The sequence below is a fragment of the Pseudonaja textilis genome, chromosome 4, assembly GCF_049901715.1.
Source record: "Pseudonaja textilis isolate UNSWEBS1 chromosome 4, rPseTex1.2, whole genome shotgun sequence".
Taxonomy (NCBI): Eukaryota; Metazoa; Chordata; class Lepidosauria; order Squamata; family Elapidae; genus Pseudonaja; species Pseudonaja textilis.
In genome coordinates, this window is record NC_141993.1 from 68,165,108 (window position 1) to 68,185,299 (window position 20,192).

The following is a 20,192-nucleotide window of genomic DNA, read 5'->3' on the forward strand; positions in this document are numbered from 1 at the left end:
ACATACAAATACCCGCGAGAACCTCAGAAAACATATACATTATTATATATATATATACATATAAACACACACACACACACACACACATATAAATGTGTGTGTGTGTGTTTACATGTGTATATTCTTTACATACACACACACACACACACACATACACACACACACACACACTCCTGCTGTATTATTCCATTCAATTGTTTCTGATTTCAGACATTGCCTGGGCTAGATTTTTCAGAATAAGTTTGCCATTACTTCCTTCCTAAGGCTGAGAGAAGGTAACCGGCCCAAGGTTATCCAGCTGGTTTTGTGTCTAAAGCCGCACTATAATTCATAGTGTCTCGGTCACTTGTTTCCAGTTGGTTTCCAGTCTGATGCCTTAATCACTACACCAAACTGGCTCTTATGTTCTGCTATTTATTTTTAGTCAAATGTGAATGCTGTTTTGCAATTTTTGTGGATTGTGTGCAAAATCTATTTGGTAACAGTTTCGTGATTTTTATGAATTAAAACCACCAATACAATGTTCAGTAAAAGATAAAATATACAAAACTTGAAAACAAAAATGTGGAAACAGTGGAATACAATTGAAGAATATATTTAGAAACTTTGAAAGCCAGGAATAAATTAAAATATTATTAATTAGAAATAGTTGAAGGCTTTTAAAAGTAAAAAAAAAAGTAGTTTTCTTTAAAACGCTATCAAAACTAAGTTCTTAAAACATTTCCTTGCTGTTGTTACATCCTTTGTTTTTTTAAAAAAAAATCATTCACAATTCTATTCTATCTTGGATCAAAAGTAGTACTCTTGTGTTTTCATATTCTTTCTTTTTATTTTTCTCAATCTAATGGACTACTGAAAAGAAACTATGTAAAAGTTTTTCTGCTCAATCTTGCCAGGGTTCAGCTGAAGGCTGTTACAGCTCCAGTTCCACAAAGTCTCCAGGCACTGAAAAAGGAGGACATCATTAGGGGTAGAGATGTAAAGCTGAATATCACCAGCACACTGATGGTTTCTCACCCCACAGTGACAGATTATCTTATCCAGAAGCTTCAGATAGATCTTAAACAGGAGTGGAAAGAATCCTGAATCCTGTAGAACTCCACATAGTAGGGACTGAGAGTGGGACCTCTCGTTTCCGATCAAGACTCCTTTACAGGACCAACCCTGCTTACCCGGTCACCTAATCCCGTCCTCACACTATTCCATATAAGAAATTTCCTTCCTTCCTTCCTTCCTTCCTTCCTTCCTTCCTTCCTTCCTTCCTTCCCTTCCTCCCTTCCTCCCTCCTCCCTCCCTCCCTTCCTTCCTTCCTTCCCAGGGCATCTTAAGTTTTCTGAGAATGTGTTTAATTAAGAAGTTGTTCTTGAAACATACATTTTAACTCACTTCTCTGGGAAAGCTATCTTCAAGGCCTGTGAACAGTGAAGAATAAAAAGGTCAACAAATCTCAAAGAAACCAACATAAAACATGATTTAGGAGTCTTAATAAAAGTGTAAAACTCTAATAAAATATTCTAATATTATATTCTTTAAAATGTTCTAACACTAAAATGAATAACACATTTGTGTTTGTGATTTAATAGATTGCGCCTAATGATGAAGCTGTGGTAACATTGCTTTGTGAATGGGCTGTGAGTAATAAAAGATCTGGTAAGCACCGGGCAATGGCTGTAGCTAAACTATTGGAGAAGAGGCAAACTGAAATTGAGGCAGAAGTAAGTTATCTGCTAGTCTTCATTTCTAAAGGAAATTTTAGTCCACCATTTAGAAATCAAGCATGATATTCCTGATCTCCAATGCAAATCTATCTATAGAGAAACTTTAGGATAATTCTAAAGGAGCATTAGCATGCTTCTCACATTTTTGGGACAAAACAATGAAAAAACATTTACACATGGACTTTCTATAGTCCACTATGAACTATACAGGGTACATAATCAAAATTGTACAACTTAAAGAAAATATTAAACTGCAATTTTAAAGCTGCTGAAATGATTTTTCAGGCTATGGTTAAATATTCTCTTTTACTACATCATGTAAAAGAAGATTTTTAAATATAGTAGATAGATGCAATAGTTCCTTTTTATTCGTGTAACTCAGGAACCACCATAGTAATATTTTTAATTCATGGAAGCTTGCATTAATTGTTTTGTTCTCTGTAGATAGTATTTGTATAGAACCTAGAATCTCATTAATCTCATCAGTGCCTATTTACAAAAAGATTATAGAAGATGTTCCAGTGTTGAAGAGTATATATATTTATTTATTTGTTGAATGTATACCTACTGCAATGAACTGATTCATGGTGGTTTACAGCAAATGAAAGAATAAGCAGCAATAGTTATCATATTTTAAAATGTCCACAATAGAAAATAAAATGAACAAATTTATAAGATTTATAAAATTATAATTGAAGTTGAGTGACTATGGAGGAAGAAATCAATGGTTGTACCTTTGGAGCAATACCAAAAAGCTGCCTAGATACATGAAAATTTTGAATTTATTAGACCTCAATATTCTGACTTTGCAAAAAAACCCCACTCTACTTGGAACTGCCTACATGCTTTTAGGTCTTAGATGCTTTTAGGTCTTAATAGGTTATAGATCTTTGGTTAGGACTTGAGCTATTAAGTTTTTACCAGTGCCAGACTGTGAATGAAGATTAAATTGTCATCATCATCATCATCTTCATCATCATCATCAATAATAATAACAATAATATACACCGAAATCAAGAAAAAGGCTAAAAATGAATATATCCTAAGTTTGAAGAAGATCTAAAAGTCCAAACTCAGTGGAATAAATATGCAAATATGCAAGATAATGCAATTATAAACTGGGCAATTCCAATCATCAGTTGGGATAGTGAACTGGGCTCAAGTAGAAATAAAATGCCTGAATAGGAAGACCAGAAAAATGATGTCAATGAATCATGCTTTTTCACGTAATAGTGACAGACAGGAAAATAGGTGGGCATGGAATGGTGCAAGTACACCATACAGCTGAAAAAGAAAAAGGGGCATGGAAGAATATTTGGGGAACATTGTAGAAGATGCAGTGAAGCTAGTATACCATGAAGGATTACTGAAGTACCGGAGAAACCAGATTGACCTACAGGAAAGACCAAGTGAAGAATAGAAAAGAGATTTATATATATAACAGCAGAAAGTGGAGTACATTGGAAAATCTGCTAGAAATACCATTGGCCTACAATAATTGTTGGGACCACAAAATAAACAAAGCAACAGAAAGTGAAGAAGATAAAGTGCTGTGTAATTTTAGAATTTAAACAGACAAGCACCTGCCACATGACATTTCAGGCTTAACAATTGTTGATACAAATGTCAAAAAAATCTGGATAATGAACATGACAGTATTTGGACATAGCAGAATAGGAGAGAAATAACGGGGGATAAAAAATCACACAAAGACATACAAATAGAAATACTTTTATTTGTAATAGCTTACATCTTGTGATGATACCTTTAACACCATCAAACAAATTCTGTGTACCCTAGGTCCTAGGGAAAGACTCAGTCAGTGGATAAAAATGCCAAATCCAATTTAAGCATCTGACTGACTGTGCAACAAACCATAATAGTACCATCAATGCTATAAATGGCTGGGCAATACCTGTGACATGATACATTGCTGGAATTATTAACTGGATACTATATATTACATCTCTGTAGTGATATTAATAGATTATACCTGCCCTCTGGAGATGGAGGCAGAGGTTTACTTCTGGTGAAACAAACTGTCAAAAAGAAAAGCAGGCAGTGGCTATCCAAAAGTGCTTTTCCAAAAGAAACTGGGCTTTGTTTTTCCTAGAAGACATTTCGCTTCTCATTCAAGATGTTTCTTCAGTTCTGCTTGAATGGTGGAGGGTGGAAGGATTTATATTCTTCGCAGTCATCTGGTCATTAGCACTAATTCTGAGAGTCCCGGAGGCTACTTGGCCCTCAAGGTCACCTAAGTAGTGCAAATGAGTGTGGCACCTTCTTGGAACTTCTGAAAGAACTGTTGTAAAGAGGAAATAGGTGGTTTTGTACCCCCCCCTCCCGTTGAGAGAGAGCTGTTCAGTCTTAATGTAGATAGCCTCTCTGACCTCTTTTTCAAACCTCTTTTGGTTCAAACCTTTTTTGGTTTGAAAGAGGGGTCAAAGAGTCCATCTATATTAAGATTGAATATCCCTCTCTCAACAGAGGGTGGGGGATATGACACCACATGCCTCCTGCTTAGAGAAAATGAAACATTTTCAAGGAAAAACAAAGTCTAGTTGCATTTGAAAAAGCATCTTTGGGACAACCATGACCTGGATGACTGAGAAATTCCATAGGATTGGCTAATTATGTAAAAGACAGCCCAAACCAACAATTAATGCAAGTTAAAATGGGAACTTAACTAAATTTACGGGAAACAAGAAGGTGAATTTCAAAATATTGTAATAAAAAGAAGTACAGAATGCTGTCGATGAAAAACATTACATGGTTTAATTTATGCCAAAGATCAAGAGGAAAGTGATTTCAGATGAACCTCGAACATTAAAAAAAAAAGAAACTGAAGGCTTAATTTTGACTGTGCAAAACCAAGCTATTTGAAGTAATGTGAAGGGCAGAAATGAAAATCATCAAGTGATTCAAAGTGCAGATTGTGCACAGAAACAGAAAACAGTAGATTCATCTCATGGAAAAAGATCACACAAACTGATTGTAAACAACAATATAACATAGTCACCCAAATGATTCATTGGACTATCTGCAAAACCTATCACGTACTACTAATAAAAATGAGTGGAAACATAGAACTGAAAAAAATAGCTGAAAATAAACATTAAAATATTGTGGGATTGCTAAATACAAAGTATAAAGTTTTGGCTCATACCACATCAGATACAGAAAATCTGCACATTGTCAAAATTTGTTTATGTGGATTGGAAAAGGCCACACTGCTTGGATCCATACATGTACCACACTGATAAATAATAATATTCTAGTTTCTTAGGAAGAACTTGATGTATGAAGACCAACCCCAGCTAAGGAACTGGTAGCTATTACTTCATATTGTTAACAGATAATAATAATCAATAAAAGGTATCTTATAGTTTTAGTGCGTGAGAACAATGTAGGAATATCCTTTCATTTCTTTAGCAAAACAAAAACAAAAACCCACAGTGACATTTGAATGCAGTTTCTTAATCTGTATTTGTGTTTTACTAAACCAAGATTCAAGTAACTCTTAAATTAGATTTCATCATAGATTATCACATTGTCCAAATGAATTGACAAGTCATTTCTCCTTAATTTAGCTATTCTTTGTAATTTCTGGGAAAAGAGGGGGATGAAAGTAATTTTAATAGTTATGATACCACAAGTTTATTCTTTTATTTTACATACTTTTATAGAGATGTGGTGAAGTTGAAATCATGGATGAAAAGGAATCCATTTCTTCAGCATCATTTGCTGGTTCTAGCCTTCCTGTTTTCCAGAATGTTCTCCTTAGATTTTTAGATACTCAAGCCCCCTCATTACGTAAGTATTAAATTATATCTGTTCCAAATTAGGATTAAGTACATTAATTTTTTCCAGCAACTGTATTACTTTTTGTACCTGCTTGGATTATTGTGAATTTAACAACATTCAATTCTGTATTTATTGTCAGCTGATCCAAATGGTGAATATGAAAAAATTGAATTTGTGAACCTAGTGCTGCTTTTTGGTGAATTTATACGGCATGATGTTTTTTCACATGATGCTTACATGTGCACTTTAATATCACGTGGAGACTTATCTGTCACTGCAGCTTCTAGAACACGTTCACCAACTGGGGAAAACATGGATGAGCACTATTCTAAGGAACACGATGTGAAACTTGAGGTAAGGAGTCCATTGTCGCCTTATCAAGGAGATGAGTGGCAGATAAATTTAATAAATAGTGTATGTATGTAAGATTGGATTATTTAACTTCTTAATTGATATAACATTAGAAGAAATCTGAAAAAACAAGTTTAAAAGATAATTTGTGATTTGCTACAATCTTTGGGATGAAATGATAAAATGCTACTTGACTGTGACACCTATCATGTTGTAATTGTCTGGCTCCCTTAGATCAAATTGTATTTATAAAAAACAATAATAGAAATAGTAACTTTTGAAAAAAATATAAATAAATTTCTTTCATTCAAATACTTCCCAAAATATACTCCTGGTGATTTACACTAATAAAAATGAACACAACAAAGTTTAAAAGCCACAATACAAATGCAATATTAAAAAAATTAAAGAAGCACTAATAAATGCTATGGAATCATTATGCCAATACATGCTACGCAACAGCAACTTGAGATGTCCTGAAAAAGACATCTTTGAAAGATCACATTGGTTAGTGCAAGTCTATTATTCCAACACAGGAAAGAAGATATAGTTAGAATTTGTAAGCAAAATCTTGGGAACTTTTTTTTTTAACTATAGAGGATCTTGTTTCCCTTTTTGAAGTGTTTGGTAAAATCCAATAATGTCTGTGGGGCCCTTGGTGTTTTCTGAACTTGGTTTTCTTGCAAATGTTTCACTATCCAACATCATCAGTATTGGGGAAATGAGGAACCCTCAGAAACAGCTTTGACAAAAGTCTTAGAGTTGGGATATGATTGGAAGAAGGATGGAGGCCCAGTTGTGTGAGAGAAAATTTACAAACATATATTTAAAACCGCTTATTATTTGGAACTACAAGAATATTTCTTTACCACTTTTAAATACATTGTAATTTACGATGCCTTAGAGAAATTTTAATTCTCTAGAGCAGCCAAAACTGATTTGCTACACTTTTTCTTCCTCCTTGTTGAAACACCTGATCCCACAGCAGAAATACACATTTCCTGGGAGATCATTCATTTCATTGTAAACAATCTTACAGACCGACCTCCTGAGTACAGTCTACTCAAGCTTGTTAACTTTATTATTTTCAGCACAATACCAAAGATAACCTATCTTGATTGTAATGTCCATTGACTATATTCACTCTTACTGCATATAATAAGTAATTTATACTATGCTTGAATTCATATAATTTGTGATCAGTTCAATGGGTTTTCATTACACTCTGACTCACATTTTTGTTTTTTGTCTCTTTGGTGAAAATTAGGAACATAGCCTTATGGAACACATGTATATTGACTCAGGAACCACTAATATTTTTGATGATGTAGACAAGAATGACTTAAAGACAGACTTTGGTTCGGAATTTCCAGTAGGTTTAACTTCTTATTTTAAAACCACAAACAATGTATTTATTCATTCTTCCGTTTGCTACATGACATCATGGAATATGCACTGCTTATCTGCTATACATTTCTTTTCACATTTTCACATACCTTAACTTGTCTGCAGAAATCTATTTTTATTCTGCAAAACAGTATCATGTTAGGTTTTCAAACTTTTTCATCTAGTTTCACTAATGTTCAAAATGCCATTGTGGTGAATGCATCATGCACAACTTCAGGCATAACTTCATATATATATTTTTTTGAAAATCCTGAAATACAAACTCTTTCATAGACCTTTTAAGCTATGTTGGCCCTTATTTGTTACTGTAAAATGGATAGCTACATCATCTGAAAGAAATTTCAACACGTAGAGTCCCAAGATTCCAAAGAAGATGTTGAACATGGTGTGATGTGTAGAAATAAGCACTTCTGAATAATTAGTCATCAGTGGCGGACAACAAAGACGAATGTTTCCCATATTATAAAATAAGAAAAATATGTTTTACATTTCCTTGATATACAGTATTGTACAAAAGCATGCTTTAATTGTTTTCTTGCTAAAATATGAACTATTAGTTTTAGATGTTTCTAAAAAGGTTTAATCCTCCCCCACAATTTATATAAAATTAACTGTGAGCATTTAATTCAATATTAGCATGAATTTATAGGCTTTTCACCTTATTTCATGATAGGCTATTTCCAATCTTTATATCAGTAGTGTAGGGAAGAATTGAAAAAGCAGTTTTAAAGAAACTCTCTCTCTTGGGCATGCTAACTGAGGCTGCTGCTTATATGAAGTAAAAAAAAACCACACCAAAATGTTGGATTGTCCACTTGCTAAAATCCTGGACAGCTACTACTAACTGATAGTACTAAGTTAATTAGATTGGTGTGATTCAGTAGAAATCCTGCAATAAAATGATTGCAAATGTGATTGTTTCACTTTCAAATTGCAGTGAATGGATGTTTAAATATAACAAAATTCATACTAACTGAAAACTTGCAAATATCTGCATGCACATTGAACCAAACATCAGGTAGTCCTCAATTTAAACCGGTCCTTTAATGAGCCATTCCAAGTTATGGTGGCCTTGGGAAGTGTCCCAGGTGCAATGGCAGAACAACAACCTGCTGCCCAGAACAAATGGATGGAGCCCACAGCATATCTTCTACACTGGCATGGGTGGGATGGTCCAATCTCACTGGAATGAGAGAGTCCTTCAAGTAGCCTGGACTCAGTCCATGAAGGGCTTTACAGGTGATTATCAACAGCTTGAATTGTACCTGGAAGCAGACTGGCAACCAGTGTAGCTCATGGACAGTGGAGCTCATGGGCCATTCTTCAAGAACTGCCAAGAATATAATGTTTCCCCATGATCACATGACAATTGTTCAGTTGCATGGCAATGGATATTCACTTAACAACTATTGCCAATTACCCCTCCCCCCCAGTCATGTGATGGTCATTTGCAATCTTCTCCATTGGCTTCCTTAGAAAGACAGTGGGAAAGCAGGCAGGGAAGGTTTCAGGCTGCTGCCCACCTGCTGGGAAGACTTCCCTCATTTCAGGGCTGGCTGAAAGTACTGCCTACTGCCTGGAACTCAACCATTGGGTTACAGAAACTGGGCTTGCACCCCATGATTCAAGCCTTGTTTCTGCAGTCTGGAGAAGGTATTTTCTTCTGTGCATGGAGAAGAGCTCAGCCCCTGACCACTATTTATGTAGCCTGGTGGCGTTCTCATCTGCTGAAAAACTGCTGTAACTTTGAACAGTCACTTAACGAACAGTTGTAAGTTGAGAACTACCTGTACATAGACAGGTTTCTTTGGCATTAGAAACAGTTACCCTATCTTTTTACTCAAAAGCTTTGCATTTGGTCCATTTTCTTATTACTGCAACATAAAAACTAGGAGCTGGAATAGGAAGTTGTTCATTAAATTGTCTGTTGCTACTTTCATGGAATGTAGAAGGTTTGCTAGTATAGCAACTTTTATATTGTTAGTACTGAATGCTATTCCAACCTCCTCAACAACATTAGTATTCACTATTGCCTATTTCAAGATAATTCCATTGTATTCAAACTAAATCACAGATACCTTTGATTTATTTCTTGTTTCTTGTTTATTTTTTTAAAAATAACATACTATAAATCTGGAGGACATTTATGTTTATAATATTAAATATTTTAAATGGCCTAGATCTTTTCTCCAATGCCTGGGGAGTCTTGTGAAAATCTGAATTCAATACCAGTACAAAACAGAAGAGCTTCAGTAAGTAATGAAAAGTCTACAAAGAAAGAAAAAGGAAGGGAGCTGATTTTCCCATCAAATTACCATCTCCTTCGACATTTGCAGTATGCTACACATTTTCCTATACCTTTGGTAAGTAACCCTTCCCATCTTTAAGGAGTTGATGCAAAATTTTGAACAATGAGATCCACTTCATATATATTAATTAGGAAATGTGTCTGTGTAAGTTTATTCTGTTCCCAACTTATTGTTTTCTGTAGTCTACATCTCAATTTAGCTGGATGTAGACTCGCTCTTCAACTAGCTTCTGCATTATTTAAACTTCACTGAAAAGAATAACAATTTAATCATAACTAAACTTAATCTATTATATGTAACGGGACCTAATCAATTAGAAATATAACTTGGGATGGACAGAATCAACATTATGATATAATATAAAAGATTCAATTCTTACGAATGAATTTTTTTTGTTATTTCGACATTACCTTCAGAGAGTCAGTTTGGTATAATAGTTAAAAGGCATTAAGTCACAAATTGAGAGACTGAGTTCTAATCCCATCTCATGCATAAAGGCAGGTGAGTGACTTTGGGCCAGGCAGTCTCTTTCAGCTGTAGAAAGAAAGCAGTGGCAAACCACTTCTGAATATCTTGCCAAGAAAACTTCAATAACTTGGCCAGACTGTAAAAGCATTTTGTTTAGGGAAAGCACCATGGATTTTATAAATAATTTAAAATGCTGGCCTTTTGGCACTATTTAACAGGTGTGAAACATTAGGATTAGAGCCAGAGTTGGCAATCTGTGCCCCCTCAATTTCTGAAAATTGAACATCCTCCCGATTGTGCGTTTGAAAATTGTCATCAATTTAATTGTATCCAGTTACTGCCGTGCTTAGAGTACCTGTTATATATATTTGGAATGCTCCTTATTGCAAATAGGATGAAGTAATGTTTAAAGCCTACCAAAGCATTTCTTCAGATCAACCGATACCTTGTGTAATTAAGGCAGAATTAGTTTAAGTCTCTTTCACATGCTTGCCCTCTTTCTTGGACCAATGTTCTACCTCCATGTTCCTGGAGTCTGCTAGACATTATTTTGTATAGGATTAACATTTTCAGCTTTTTTAGAAGGTGTTTTCTTTAGAGAATAATAATAATGTAATAGAAAATAGTAGAGTTCCTCCTCATGAAGGAAAAGTTTGCATGAAGTTATCCAAAAGGGAAAAAGTTTCTTCTAATGAAATCCTTTGAAAACCGTCTTTTCCCCTTAGATCTATTCAAAGGTATTTAAGATTTTCATAGCTTTGAAGGTCATCAATTTGGAAATAATGACCCAACACATATCTATTCTGCTTTACGATTAGAATTGGATTAGAATCTCTCTTCCAATAGCTTATAGTTTATCTTTGTATTAAAACTAGAAAAATAAGAATTTCCTTACTGTTAAGCAGAGCATGAAAGCATGGATCTCTTTTAAGACCTTTGTGTGATCCACCACTCTCAAAATTTCTTCAATCTGAACTTTGGAAACATCTACCAGTAACAATTATTCACTGATGAAATGAAATAACCTTTGGACTAATTTTGGAGACATTTGTCAGTAACAAGTGAGAGCTAAATCTTATCCAGGCCTATTAAATGAGCTTTTTAGCCAGTTTTCATGTTTCCTGACTTTCATCTATTTTCTAGTTATCTTAATTATAGCTTTGTATGATGATGATGATCCTATATTTTTACTATTTAACTTTTACTACTTAATTATTTAATCATGATTTGTTCCGGGAGGTTCATTGCAATCAAGAGCAGAGATCCCCAACCCCTGGTCTGCGGCCTGTTGCTGGACTGTAGCCTGTTGGGAACCTGGCCATGGAAGTGGTGGAGGAGTGCGTGTGCATGAACTTGTATTTGTGAAAGTGCCCCTTGTGCACGCAAAACTGTTCCCGCTGCCCTCCAATCACCTCTGCCTCCACTGGTCCACCGAGCCGGAAAGGTTGGAGACCACTGATCTAGAGGATGAAGTATAAACTACTGTTTGGCATATCACAAAAAAGGCCCATGTTCTCCTTCTGTTCAGTCTTACCACCGCTCGCCCCCAACAGTCCCCAACCTTATTCAAACCATAGAAGTCCAAAGTATGCCAATGAAGTGGGAAGTCAAATGCATTTTTAATGTCCTGTTCATGTGGAAAGGATTGCAGTTTCATCTGAAACCTGAAACTCTGGCATTTTCTCTTCGTGCATTTCTTGATCATCTAGAGAAACATGTCTACGTTTAAAGGATACAAAATGTTTAGTCATTGTTAGTCTAAAGGTTTTTGACAGATAAAAATACAAAATGGGATCGAAGCACAGATTTGATACACCAAAGAGCAAAGTGGATTCTTTTGCTTTGTAGAGAGATTCTCTAAGGAAACAGTCTGTGATTATAATTTTGCTTTGGCTCAGCGTATATGGGATTCGAACAATATGGTAAGGAAGAAAACATATGATGTAGCTTGCGGTAACTAAAAGGATGTTTACCAGAGCTTTTTTTACACTGGGATAGTCTTCTGTACCTTTGTTTTGAAAAAGTAGTCTGATCACAAGAAAATTAGAGATGAGCACCATAGCTGAAAAATACAGAAATATTGCAGTACATATGAAATTGGTGAACACGTGCCAGTCTCTTCCCACTTTTGTTTTGAAATCAATGCATCCTACATTTGGTGATTCTTTGACCTCTGTGATTGGAATAATCATATTTGGTACCATGATGAAGAGAACCATTAACCATACCACTGCTGAAATCATCTTGGCAAAAGTAGGTTCCTGAATCCTATAGATCTTGTATCCCTTTGTTAATTGGAGGCACCGGTCCATGCTTAAAAATCCCAAGAATATGATTGATAAGTACATATTAATGTAGATCAGGCATGCTGTGACTTGACAGTGGAATATTTTCAGTTTCCATGGGGCAACTCCTAAATCTACAATTATTTTCACTGGCAGGGCAAGGGTCAGCAAAAAATCTGCTGTCAATAGGTTAATTAAGTAAACATTCATACATTTGCGATGTTTCTTGGTCTTCAGAAAGGCCCAGAGAGCAAAACAGCTGCCAATGAATCCAATAAGGAAAATCAAATAATAAAAATAAGTGAATGGCTGCATCTGAGAATAAATATTGCATTCTGAAGAATTGATTGAAGCCATCTGAAATATTTCAAAGTAGAGGCAAATTGTAGGAATCACCTTGAATCTGTGAATGAGAAAGAGAGAGAATGAGAATGAGAGGGAGAGGGAGAGGGAAAGAGGGAGGGATGGAGGGGAAGAAAGAGAAAGAGAGAGAGGGAGGGAGGGAGGGAGAGAATATTAAAAAGCTTTGAATGTCAGGATAGGAAAAGGGCAGGCATTGTGACAGGAAAAGCTCTCTTGCTTACCTATAATCTTAAAAGTAGCTTAATGTAACTAACAGTGTCTTATAGAATGTTGGCATCATGTTCAAGGTGTTAGTCTGAAACAAAAGTAGTAATTTTGTACCAGTATAAGTAGTAACAATTGTAGTAAATTGTTAAAGCATATATGCTGAATAGGAAATTGTAAAATCAATCATTTTCTCATGTACTAGCAGTTGCTACTTCTAGGAAACAGAAGCAAAGTAACTTCACCCAAATGAAAAACAATGAATTCTAAGTTTTCAATAAATATATAAAATATTACTATGAGCCTTCTCATTCTTAAAAAAGATGTAGTGTCAATAATAGATAAAGAGAAATCAGAAAAAATTATTACTTAGTTTGGGTAATAAAACATCTGCAAAAATACACCCAAGGTCAGAGAACACCAAGGACCCCTCATTTCAACCCTATAAATATAAATATCCTTCTTTATTAGTACCACATTATGATTGTCCACTACCTTCACAATCACAATCATGGGACCTTCTTTTTTGCATTTCTTCAACTATCTGGCTGTTTGTTTGTACATTCTTTTATTTCTTTGCTAATTGTTTAACCAGAAATGTGACCAGAAAAGAGAAAAAAAAAATTAAAAAGGCAACCAAAGCAAAGCAAAGAAAAAAGTAAAAAAAAAAACCCACAACCCCACGGGCTCTCCTGATCAACCTATATTTCACCAAGGGTGGGGGGTGGAGGGGGGAGAGAGAGAGAGAGAGAGAGAGAGAATGAGAGAGAAAAGCTCGGTATGCTGTTTTGTTTCAAAAGTGGTTTTGCATCCTGTTCTGTGCCTGTTATTTTACTGTTAACTGTAGAATAAACTTGTAATAATACATGATACCCAATCTAAGTAGGCATTTCAATGGTTTGAAGAGGTTTTATTAGTATAAACCTTGCCGTGAACCTTTTACATTCCTTTTGTAGTTAGTAATTTTACGATCAGGGAGAGTCACATTTTAGTCTGGCTTTTTTCTCCCACTGCTGTAAACACAACTCTTTTGGTGACTTAATTTGTTTTAACTGGTGAATAATTATAAATGTATTACAGTTAATAATTCCAAATTACTGGAATGGAACATATGTTTTCATTCTTACTGAATGGGAATCCCAGAATTCCTAAGCCATAGAAGGCATGAGAAATTTCTGGCTGTTTAAATGTTTTTTTTGAAAAACATCAGATGTGGAAGCTTCCAAATTTGATCTATGATGATTCCCTTATCCTAAAATTTTATTGACTTTGAAGAAGAGAATTTAACCTAGATGATATCCCATTATCTTTCTCTTGTCCAGAATTAAGAGCAAGCTCCCTGTTGTGGGGTGTGATCTAAGTTGCCATCATAGTACAACAGATATTGTAATTAAATTTAATCACCTACTGGTGATATTATGTACATTTTTCTCTCTGTTTGTAAAGTGACATCAGTGAAATTTTGTGAAAAAAAAAGAAATTTAAGCAATAATATCATGTATTATTTGAATGAGGTTTTCAAAGCAAGGATCATTTGACTTTCTGACTTTGGATGCCTTTATTGTGAGTTCTGTTCTATTTATAATTTATAAATTTAATAATTTACCATCTTGACATAATAGGCCAAATCTATATTTTCACTGCAAAGACTACATCTTATTTCCATTATATTGAAAATGATAATGAAATAAGGTGCATAATGCCCAGAAAAGTCAGTGGACATTATCTGGGCATTATGCACTTCATTTCAACCCTGATCTACAAAGCCCCTTTATTGGTACATTATACATCTGGCATTCATACTGTATTTGCAGCCAATACTGCCAGTATGATTTAAGACGCTTGCAGGCTGTCCCTAAAGAAGTGTGTATTTGACTTAGTTATCATTGGGATGTCGGGTTACAGAATTTACAGTAGTTTTGGGCCTTCCTTTGAAGTAATCCAATTTTCTCCTTTTAATAACATTTATAAATTATTTTTAATAGTTTAAGTATATTTGCTATTAGTTTTTTTTCTTGTTTCTAGTCTATGCTTTTTGTTTTGTATGATGGTAAATTAGCATAAGTTGCCTAAAATAAGTAATACTGCAATTACTTAAAAGAAACTATTATCAACAAGACAAATTCTTAACTCAGGGATTTTGGAATATTTGCTCATCCAAAGAATAAATGCTGGAATTCAATTGATCCCCTTGCAAAGATAGTTGTACAAAAACCAGAAGTAATTGGATATGGGTGCTAGTTTTCCATCCAGATATGTGGCATGGATGGATGTTGCCATTATTAGCATTAAAATTCTTTGACTAAAATTAACATATGAACCTGACTACAGTAGTTGTCACCTTACAACCATTCGTTTAGTGACTGTCCAAAGTTACAATAGCACTGAAAAAAGTCACTTATGAGCATTTTTCAAACTTAACAACTACTGCGGCATCTCCATAGTCAGATGATCAAAATTTGGACTGTTGGCAACTGGTTCATATTTATGATGGTTGTAGTGCCCTCGAGGTCATGTGATCATCTTTTACAACTTTCCGACAAAAAAAGTCAATGGAGAAACCAGATTCACTTAACAACTCTATTACTAGTTTAACAACTACAGTGATTCACTTAACAACTATGGCAAGAAAGGTCATAAAAAGGTAAAGCTCACTAACTTTATTACTTAACAGAAATTTGGGCTAAATTGTGATGACCTGTGCACAGTTATCCACACACACACAAACACATGAATGCACACACACACACACATACACACACAGATAGTAGAACAGGCTCATATCTTCTTGTGGGAACCTCTTGTTGAATTCTCAGCAATTTTGAGCCCTGCTGAGAGCAGCCCTGAGCTGGGATGACCAGCTGTTTTTGGTAAAGCTCATTGCATGGTGGTGGCAGTGGAGCTGGCAGAGTTGCTGTTAGAGGAAGTGTGCTGTTTTCCATATTTGCCATATTTTACTTACACCTCTACTTGTGGCTTTAAAAAAAAGTAGGTCATTCTGCTAAATCTAAAGGTCTAAATAACGTAACAAACAATTTTCTGAGGCAGTAACGGATTCCTGTACCTGTCATAGAATTACTTTAGATATTTGAAAGCACCGAACTAATTTGTTTGAATTGCCTTTCAATTTCTTACATCTTTAATTTAGCTCAGGGTAAACCCTTGGTAACTGATGAAGCTCAACATTACCCTGGAGATTTAGAAAGAAATATAACACTACATATGAAATTAAATAGTTTGACAATGATAATGAATTATATTTTAAGAGGTACATACCTGCTGTCTTATTTACTGTTGCAGAAAAACAGAAGTAGTTCTGTTTAATGTTGCCCAGTGAGTTCTTTCTTTGGTTTGTGGCTGGTGAAGTAGAATTTCCTGTGTCTTTCAAGTGTTCCAGCTGATGCATGTGAAATCAGAACTTAGTTGAAAATCTTTAATTGTGCAAGGTAACTACTTCGAAGCTGCTTAAAGAAAGATATAGAACAATATCTTATGCAAAATAAAGTTGTTGGAGAGCAGCAGAAAATCCATTCGCTGTTTTTGTAACAAGTGTTTTGTGTGGGTGGGTGGGTGGGGGGGAAGCGAAAGTAAGTAAAGTTAAGAATATGCAATAATGAATTTTAGAAAGCTAGTTTTCTTGTAGAATTTCTACAAGAATTGTGTCTCTGTTGTGTAACGATTCACCTTCCCTTCAACTGATTTAACTCAAAATTTAACTGACTTTGCTGAAGAAATGGGAGTAATGGGAGCATTGAATGTAATATACAGTATTATACAATGGTGGACTTTTTATTTTTAAGAGAAATTAATACTGAGTGTAGACAAACACTTATCTAGAACTTTTTAAAAAGGTAGGTTTTAATGAACTCAGGGCAATTCTAATAGCATTTCATGGTGGGAGCAGCTAATGAGGAAAATGCAATGGAAGGTGCTTGTGATTTTTTTTTTTAAAGAAGATAGGAAAAATTGTAAACCATTTCAATTGGGGTTGGGAGAAAGATAGCAGTAGAAAGGATCTACATGCACAAAAAAGTAAGAAAACTGAACCTATAACAAGCATATTTAGGAGATGAGTGAATTATAAATCACAAGGGAAAATAGAGCCCAAAATATAGAGATAGTATCAAGAAATGCTAAAGATTAAGATGAGGTGAGGTTGATAAAAGACACTAAGAACAACACAAAGTTATTTTTCAGATATGTGAAAAGAGAGAGAGTGGGAGGGAGAGACAGAGGGAGGGCGGAGGAAAACCAGCTCCTTAGTGAAAGTGCTAAAATGTATTGGTGCTCTCCTTTGCCCGAAGATTTTATTGCAGAGAATAGGTTAGAGAAGAAAGGCAGGGCTAATCACCTCTTAGTCTGGATCAGAAATATCCAGGTGACATGCCAGATAATTGGAGGTCAGATGTAGTCCCATTTTTTAAAAAAAAAGTGAGAAAGAAAGCTCTGAAGAACTTTGGTCTGCTTTGCATTGAAATCTAAAACAGATATTAAAGAGATCTGTTGCAGAGAAGCAAACCAGTTTGGAGAAGTCTAGGCTAGAAACTAGATGTTGTCATGAGTTTTAGTCTTGCTTTAGATGTGAAACAGCTGGATGACCTTGGGCCAGTCACATTGTCTCAACTGAAGAAGGAAGCAAGGGCAAATGATTTCTGAAATCTAGTTAAGAAAACTGGAGGGACTTGTCCATCTGGATGACAGAAGTCAGCACTGTTTCAAAGTTTCTTCCCCCCACAGCCCCAGTCCTATTCTGCTACCTTATTGTAGTGGTGGTGGTATGTTCCAGGGAGGAAGGAGTGAAGACTGTCAGGAGTGTATACTAATGTTGGGAATGTATGCCATGTGAAGGCCACCCCAACTTCTCAGCTAAAGCAAGCAGGCACCTATAAGGTGCAACAGTGATATAGGAAGATGCTGAAGGCAAATTATCACTTTAGTGATAATGGCAAAGGCATGATTTCATGATAAATAAGGTAATAATAAACCAGCCCTGTATTGTTATGAAGAAAGCAAGATGCATAGAAAATATAAATAGAAGGAAAGAGAAGAAAAAGATGACCAGCAGCAAGGTATGAGTGCACCTTTGGGAGACATGAAATAGATTGGGAGTAGATAATCTTTTGATCGCTAGGAGTTAAAAATGATAAAATGGTACATAATCAATCAATTGTAAAGAACTTGAAAACAGTACAGTATTTTTTCCCCAATGCGGTTTGGAAAGACTCTTGGGGTTTTACAGTTAATAACAAAAAAAAAACATACTAAACCCAATAATAATAAATGAATAATGAATAGTGAAGTACAATAATAATATTAATTTATTACAAAATCCAATAAAAATCATATATTGATTAATTTATATACATTGACTCTGCAACTGATCTTTGAAAGCCCTTTGCTTCAGCTGTACCTTTACCAGCTTCCAGAAGGCCATAAGAGTGGCACCCATCCTTGCCTCAAGATAGAAGCTATTTCAAAGGAGAGGAGCTCCCACAGAAGATGCCTGGTGCTGGGTTGCCTCCTGTTAGTTGCCAGTCTTCATCAGGATTTATCTGCCTCTCTGGACCAGTCAAGCACAAACCATCTGAGAAAAGCATGGGTTGTTATTATTTTAGATAGCCTTTTCAAGACATACTGGACTTTAAAGGTAGATCAGTACCTTGACTTGTATTCTGCAACATTTTGTAACCAGTATTGTTCCTATAGCAGTGGTACAGTGTAGTAATAAAATGGCTGCCAAGTAAGCATTGAGGCTATTGCATTTTGGACTAGCTAAAAAAGACTTTTTGTGAAATCTTTCTATACGATTCCATCACATATATTAAACAGATTTACAGGCTATTGAGAAAATGTCTCTGGCAACTTCTGCAAGATTCTTATTGTTGCAATTGATACTTTTACTTCCTATTCTAGTGCTTGTGACAATAGAAACATCATTCCTTTCCTGTAGTATCCTTTTATATGCCTGCTAGTTGCTGTTTTACCCCAGTATTTTTTCTACAGACGTAACCTCCCAAGTTCCTTTTGCATGCTCTTTTGATGAGTGCTATAATCTAATTTAGACATTGCTTTATAACAGTATGTGTGACATCAAAGAAAGTAACCCTAATGCAAGAAAGAAGAGGAATAATTCAAAACATAATATGCAAAGACATTATGGCACTCTCTGATTATTTTTACTCTTTAGTTAATGTTTCTCCCAGTATTGTCATATTTGTTGCTGGTGTTTGAGCACTGAGGTCTGAATTTGAAGTTGACTTCCATGGGCTATAGGCATATTAATAATGCAGATTAGAAGAGCTTTGAGGTTTCTGAAGCTAAGGAAAAATCCTAGGATGATGTCATTAGAGATATGAGTAGCAAATGACAAAAATGTAACTCAAGGAAAACTTGCTTGATTGTGGCAAATCTCTAAAACAACTGTCAGATAGCGCTAAACCTCAACTTGTTCAATCTTAATTTACTGTCTATCTGAATCAACTTCTGAACTATAATTAAGGGGCATCTGCCAATGGGGTGAATAAAAGTTAAGATGGCATGTGCAAATAATACAATTGAAACCTGGCTCCTTTGTACATGCAGACAATATTGACATATATATTGAAAGAATCAGGCTTTGATCCTTGGTCAAAATTCAAATTCTTGACTGTTTTGATCCCTCTCCAGCAGATGCCCCAACAAATGAATGCTAAGAAATACAACTTCCAGTATCATTTTGTTGAAAACCGGTAACGGTACCTTGTATATGATATAACTTAATAAGTTGCATTTTAAGCAGGTTCAAAGTTAAGATTTTTGTCTATGGGCCAGCCCCATGCAAAGAATCACATAAAGACTATGAATCTTCTTGCCTGATTCTTGTGAGAAGGAATGTCTGCCTTTTGGAGCAAATATTTCAACAAATGAGCTGTGGACAAGTTGGTGCTATGTAGCTTGGGGCTGTTATGTGAATGAAAGAAAAGTTAAGGCAACTTTGAAGAAATGAGAATCTATAACAAGGGTCTTCAAACTTGGCAAGTTTAAGACTTGTGGGCTTCAACTCCCAGAGTTCCTGAGCTAACATGACTGGAGGAGGAATTCTGGGAGTTGAAGTCCACATGTTTTAAAGCTGACAAATTTGAAAACCTCTGATCTATAACTAGGGATCTAACAGGTGCAATCATGACTTGAAAGCGAGACAAGCAAGAAAATTACCTAGTGAAAAAGAACTAAGACTACAACATTTGGAAATGACAAACCAGGAGTCAGTGAAGAAAGTTTGACGAGAGTCCTGGAATTCCAAA

General features: G+C 35.3%; 2 protein-coding genes across 5 annotated transcripts in view; one reads left to right on the forward strand and one right to left on the reverse strand.

Moving 5' to 3' along the window:
• Positions 1-20,192, forward strand: part of MED12L (mediator complex subunit 12L) — a 188,167-nt gene that overhangs the window by 45,975 nt on the left and 122,000 nt on the right. For 2 of the 3 annotated variants that reach the window (XM_087933317.1, XM_087933319.1), the window contains exons 11-15: positions 1,584-1,715; positions 5,405-5,531; positions 5,662-5,876; positions 7,141-7,245; positions 9,461-9,643. In XM_087933317.1, coding sequence (XP_087789443.1) covers positions 1,584-1,715; positions 5,405-5,531; positions 5,662-5,876; positions 7,141-7,245; positions 9,461-9,643 — 762 coding nt within the window. The remainder of the gene's footprint in view (positions 1-1,583; positions 1,716-5,404; positions 5,532-5,661; positions 5,877-7,140; positions 7,246-9,460; positions 9,644-20,192) is intronic. The other variant, XM_087933318.1, reaches the window with a different exon arrangement.
• Positions 11,658-16,408, reverse strand: GPR171 (G protein-coupled receptor 171). 2 transcript variants are annotated; one of them, XM_087933320.1, is made up of 3 exons: positions 16,186-16,408; positions 12,927-13,000; positions 11,658-12,745 (listed from the first exon to the last, which is right to left on the reverse strand). In XM_087933320.1, exon 3 carries the CDS (start codon positions 12,697-12,699, stop codon positions 11,689-11,691), a length of 1,011 nt encoding a protein of 336 aa, XP_087789446.1. In that variant the 5' UTR covers positions 12,700-12,745; positions 12,927-13,000; positions 16,186-16,408; the 3' UTR covers positions 11,658-11,688. The 2 variants fall into 2 exon arrangements, with proteins under 2 accessions (XP_087789446.1, XP_026557402.2); XM_026701617.2 differs by lacking the exon at positions 12,927-13,000 and having other exon boundaries at positions 16,186-16,407.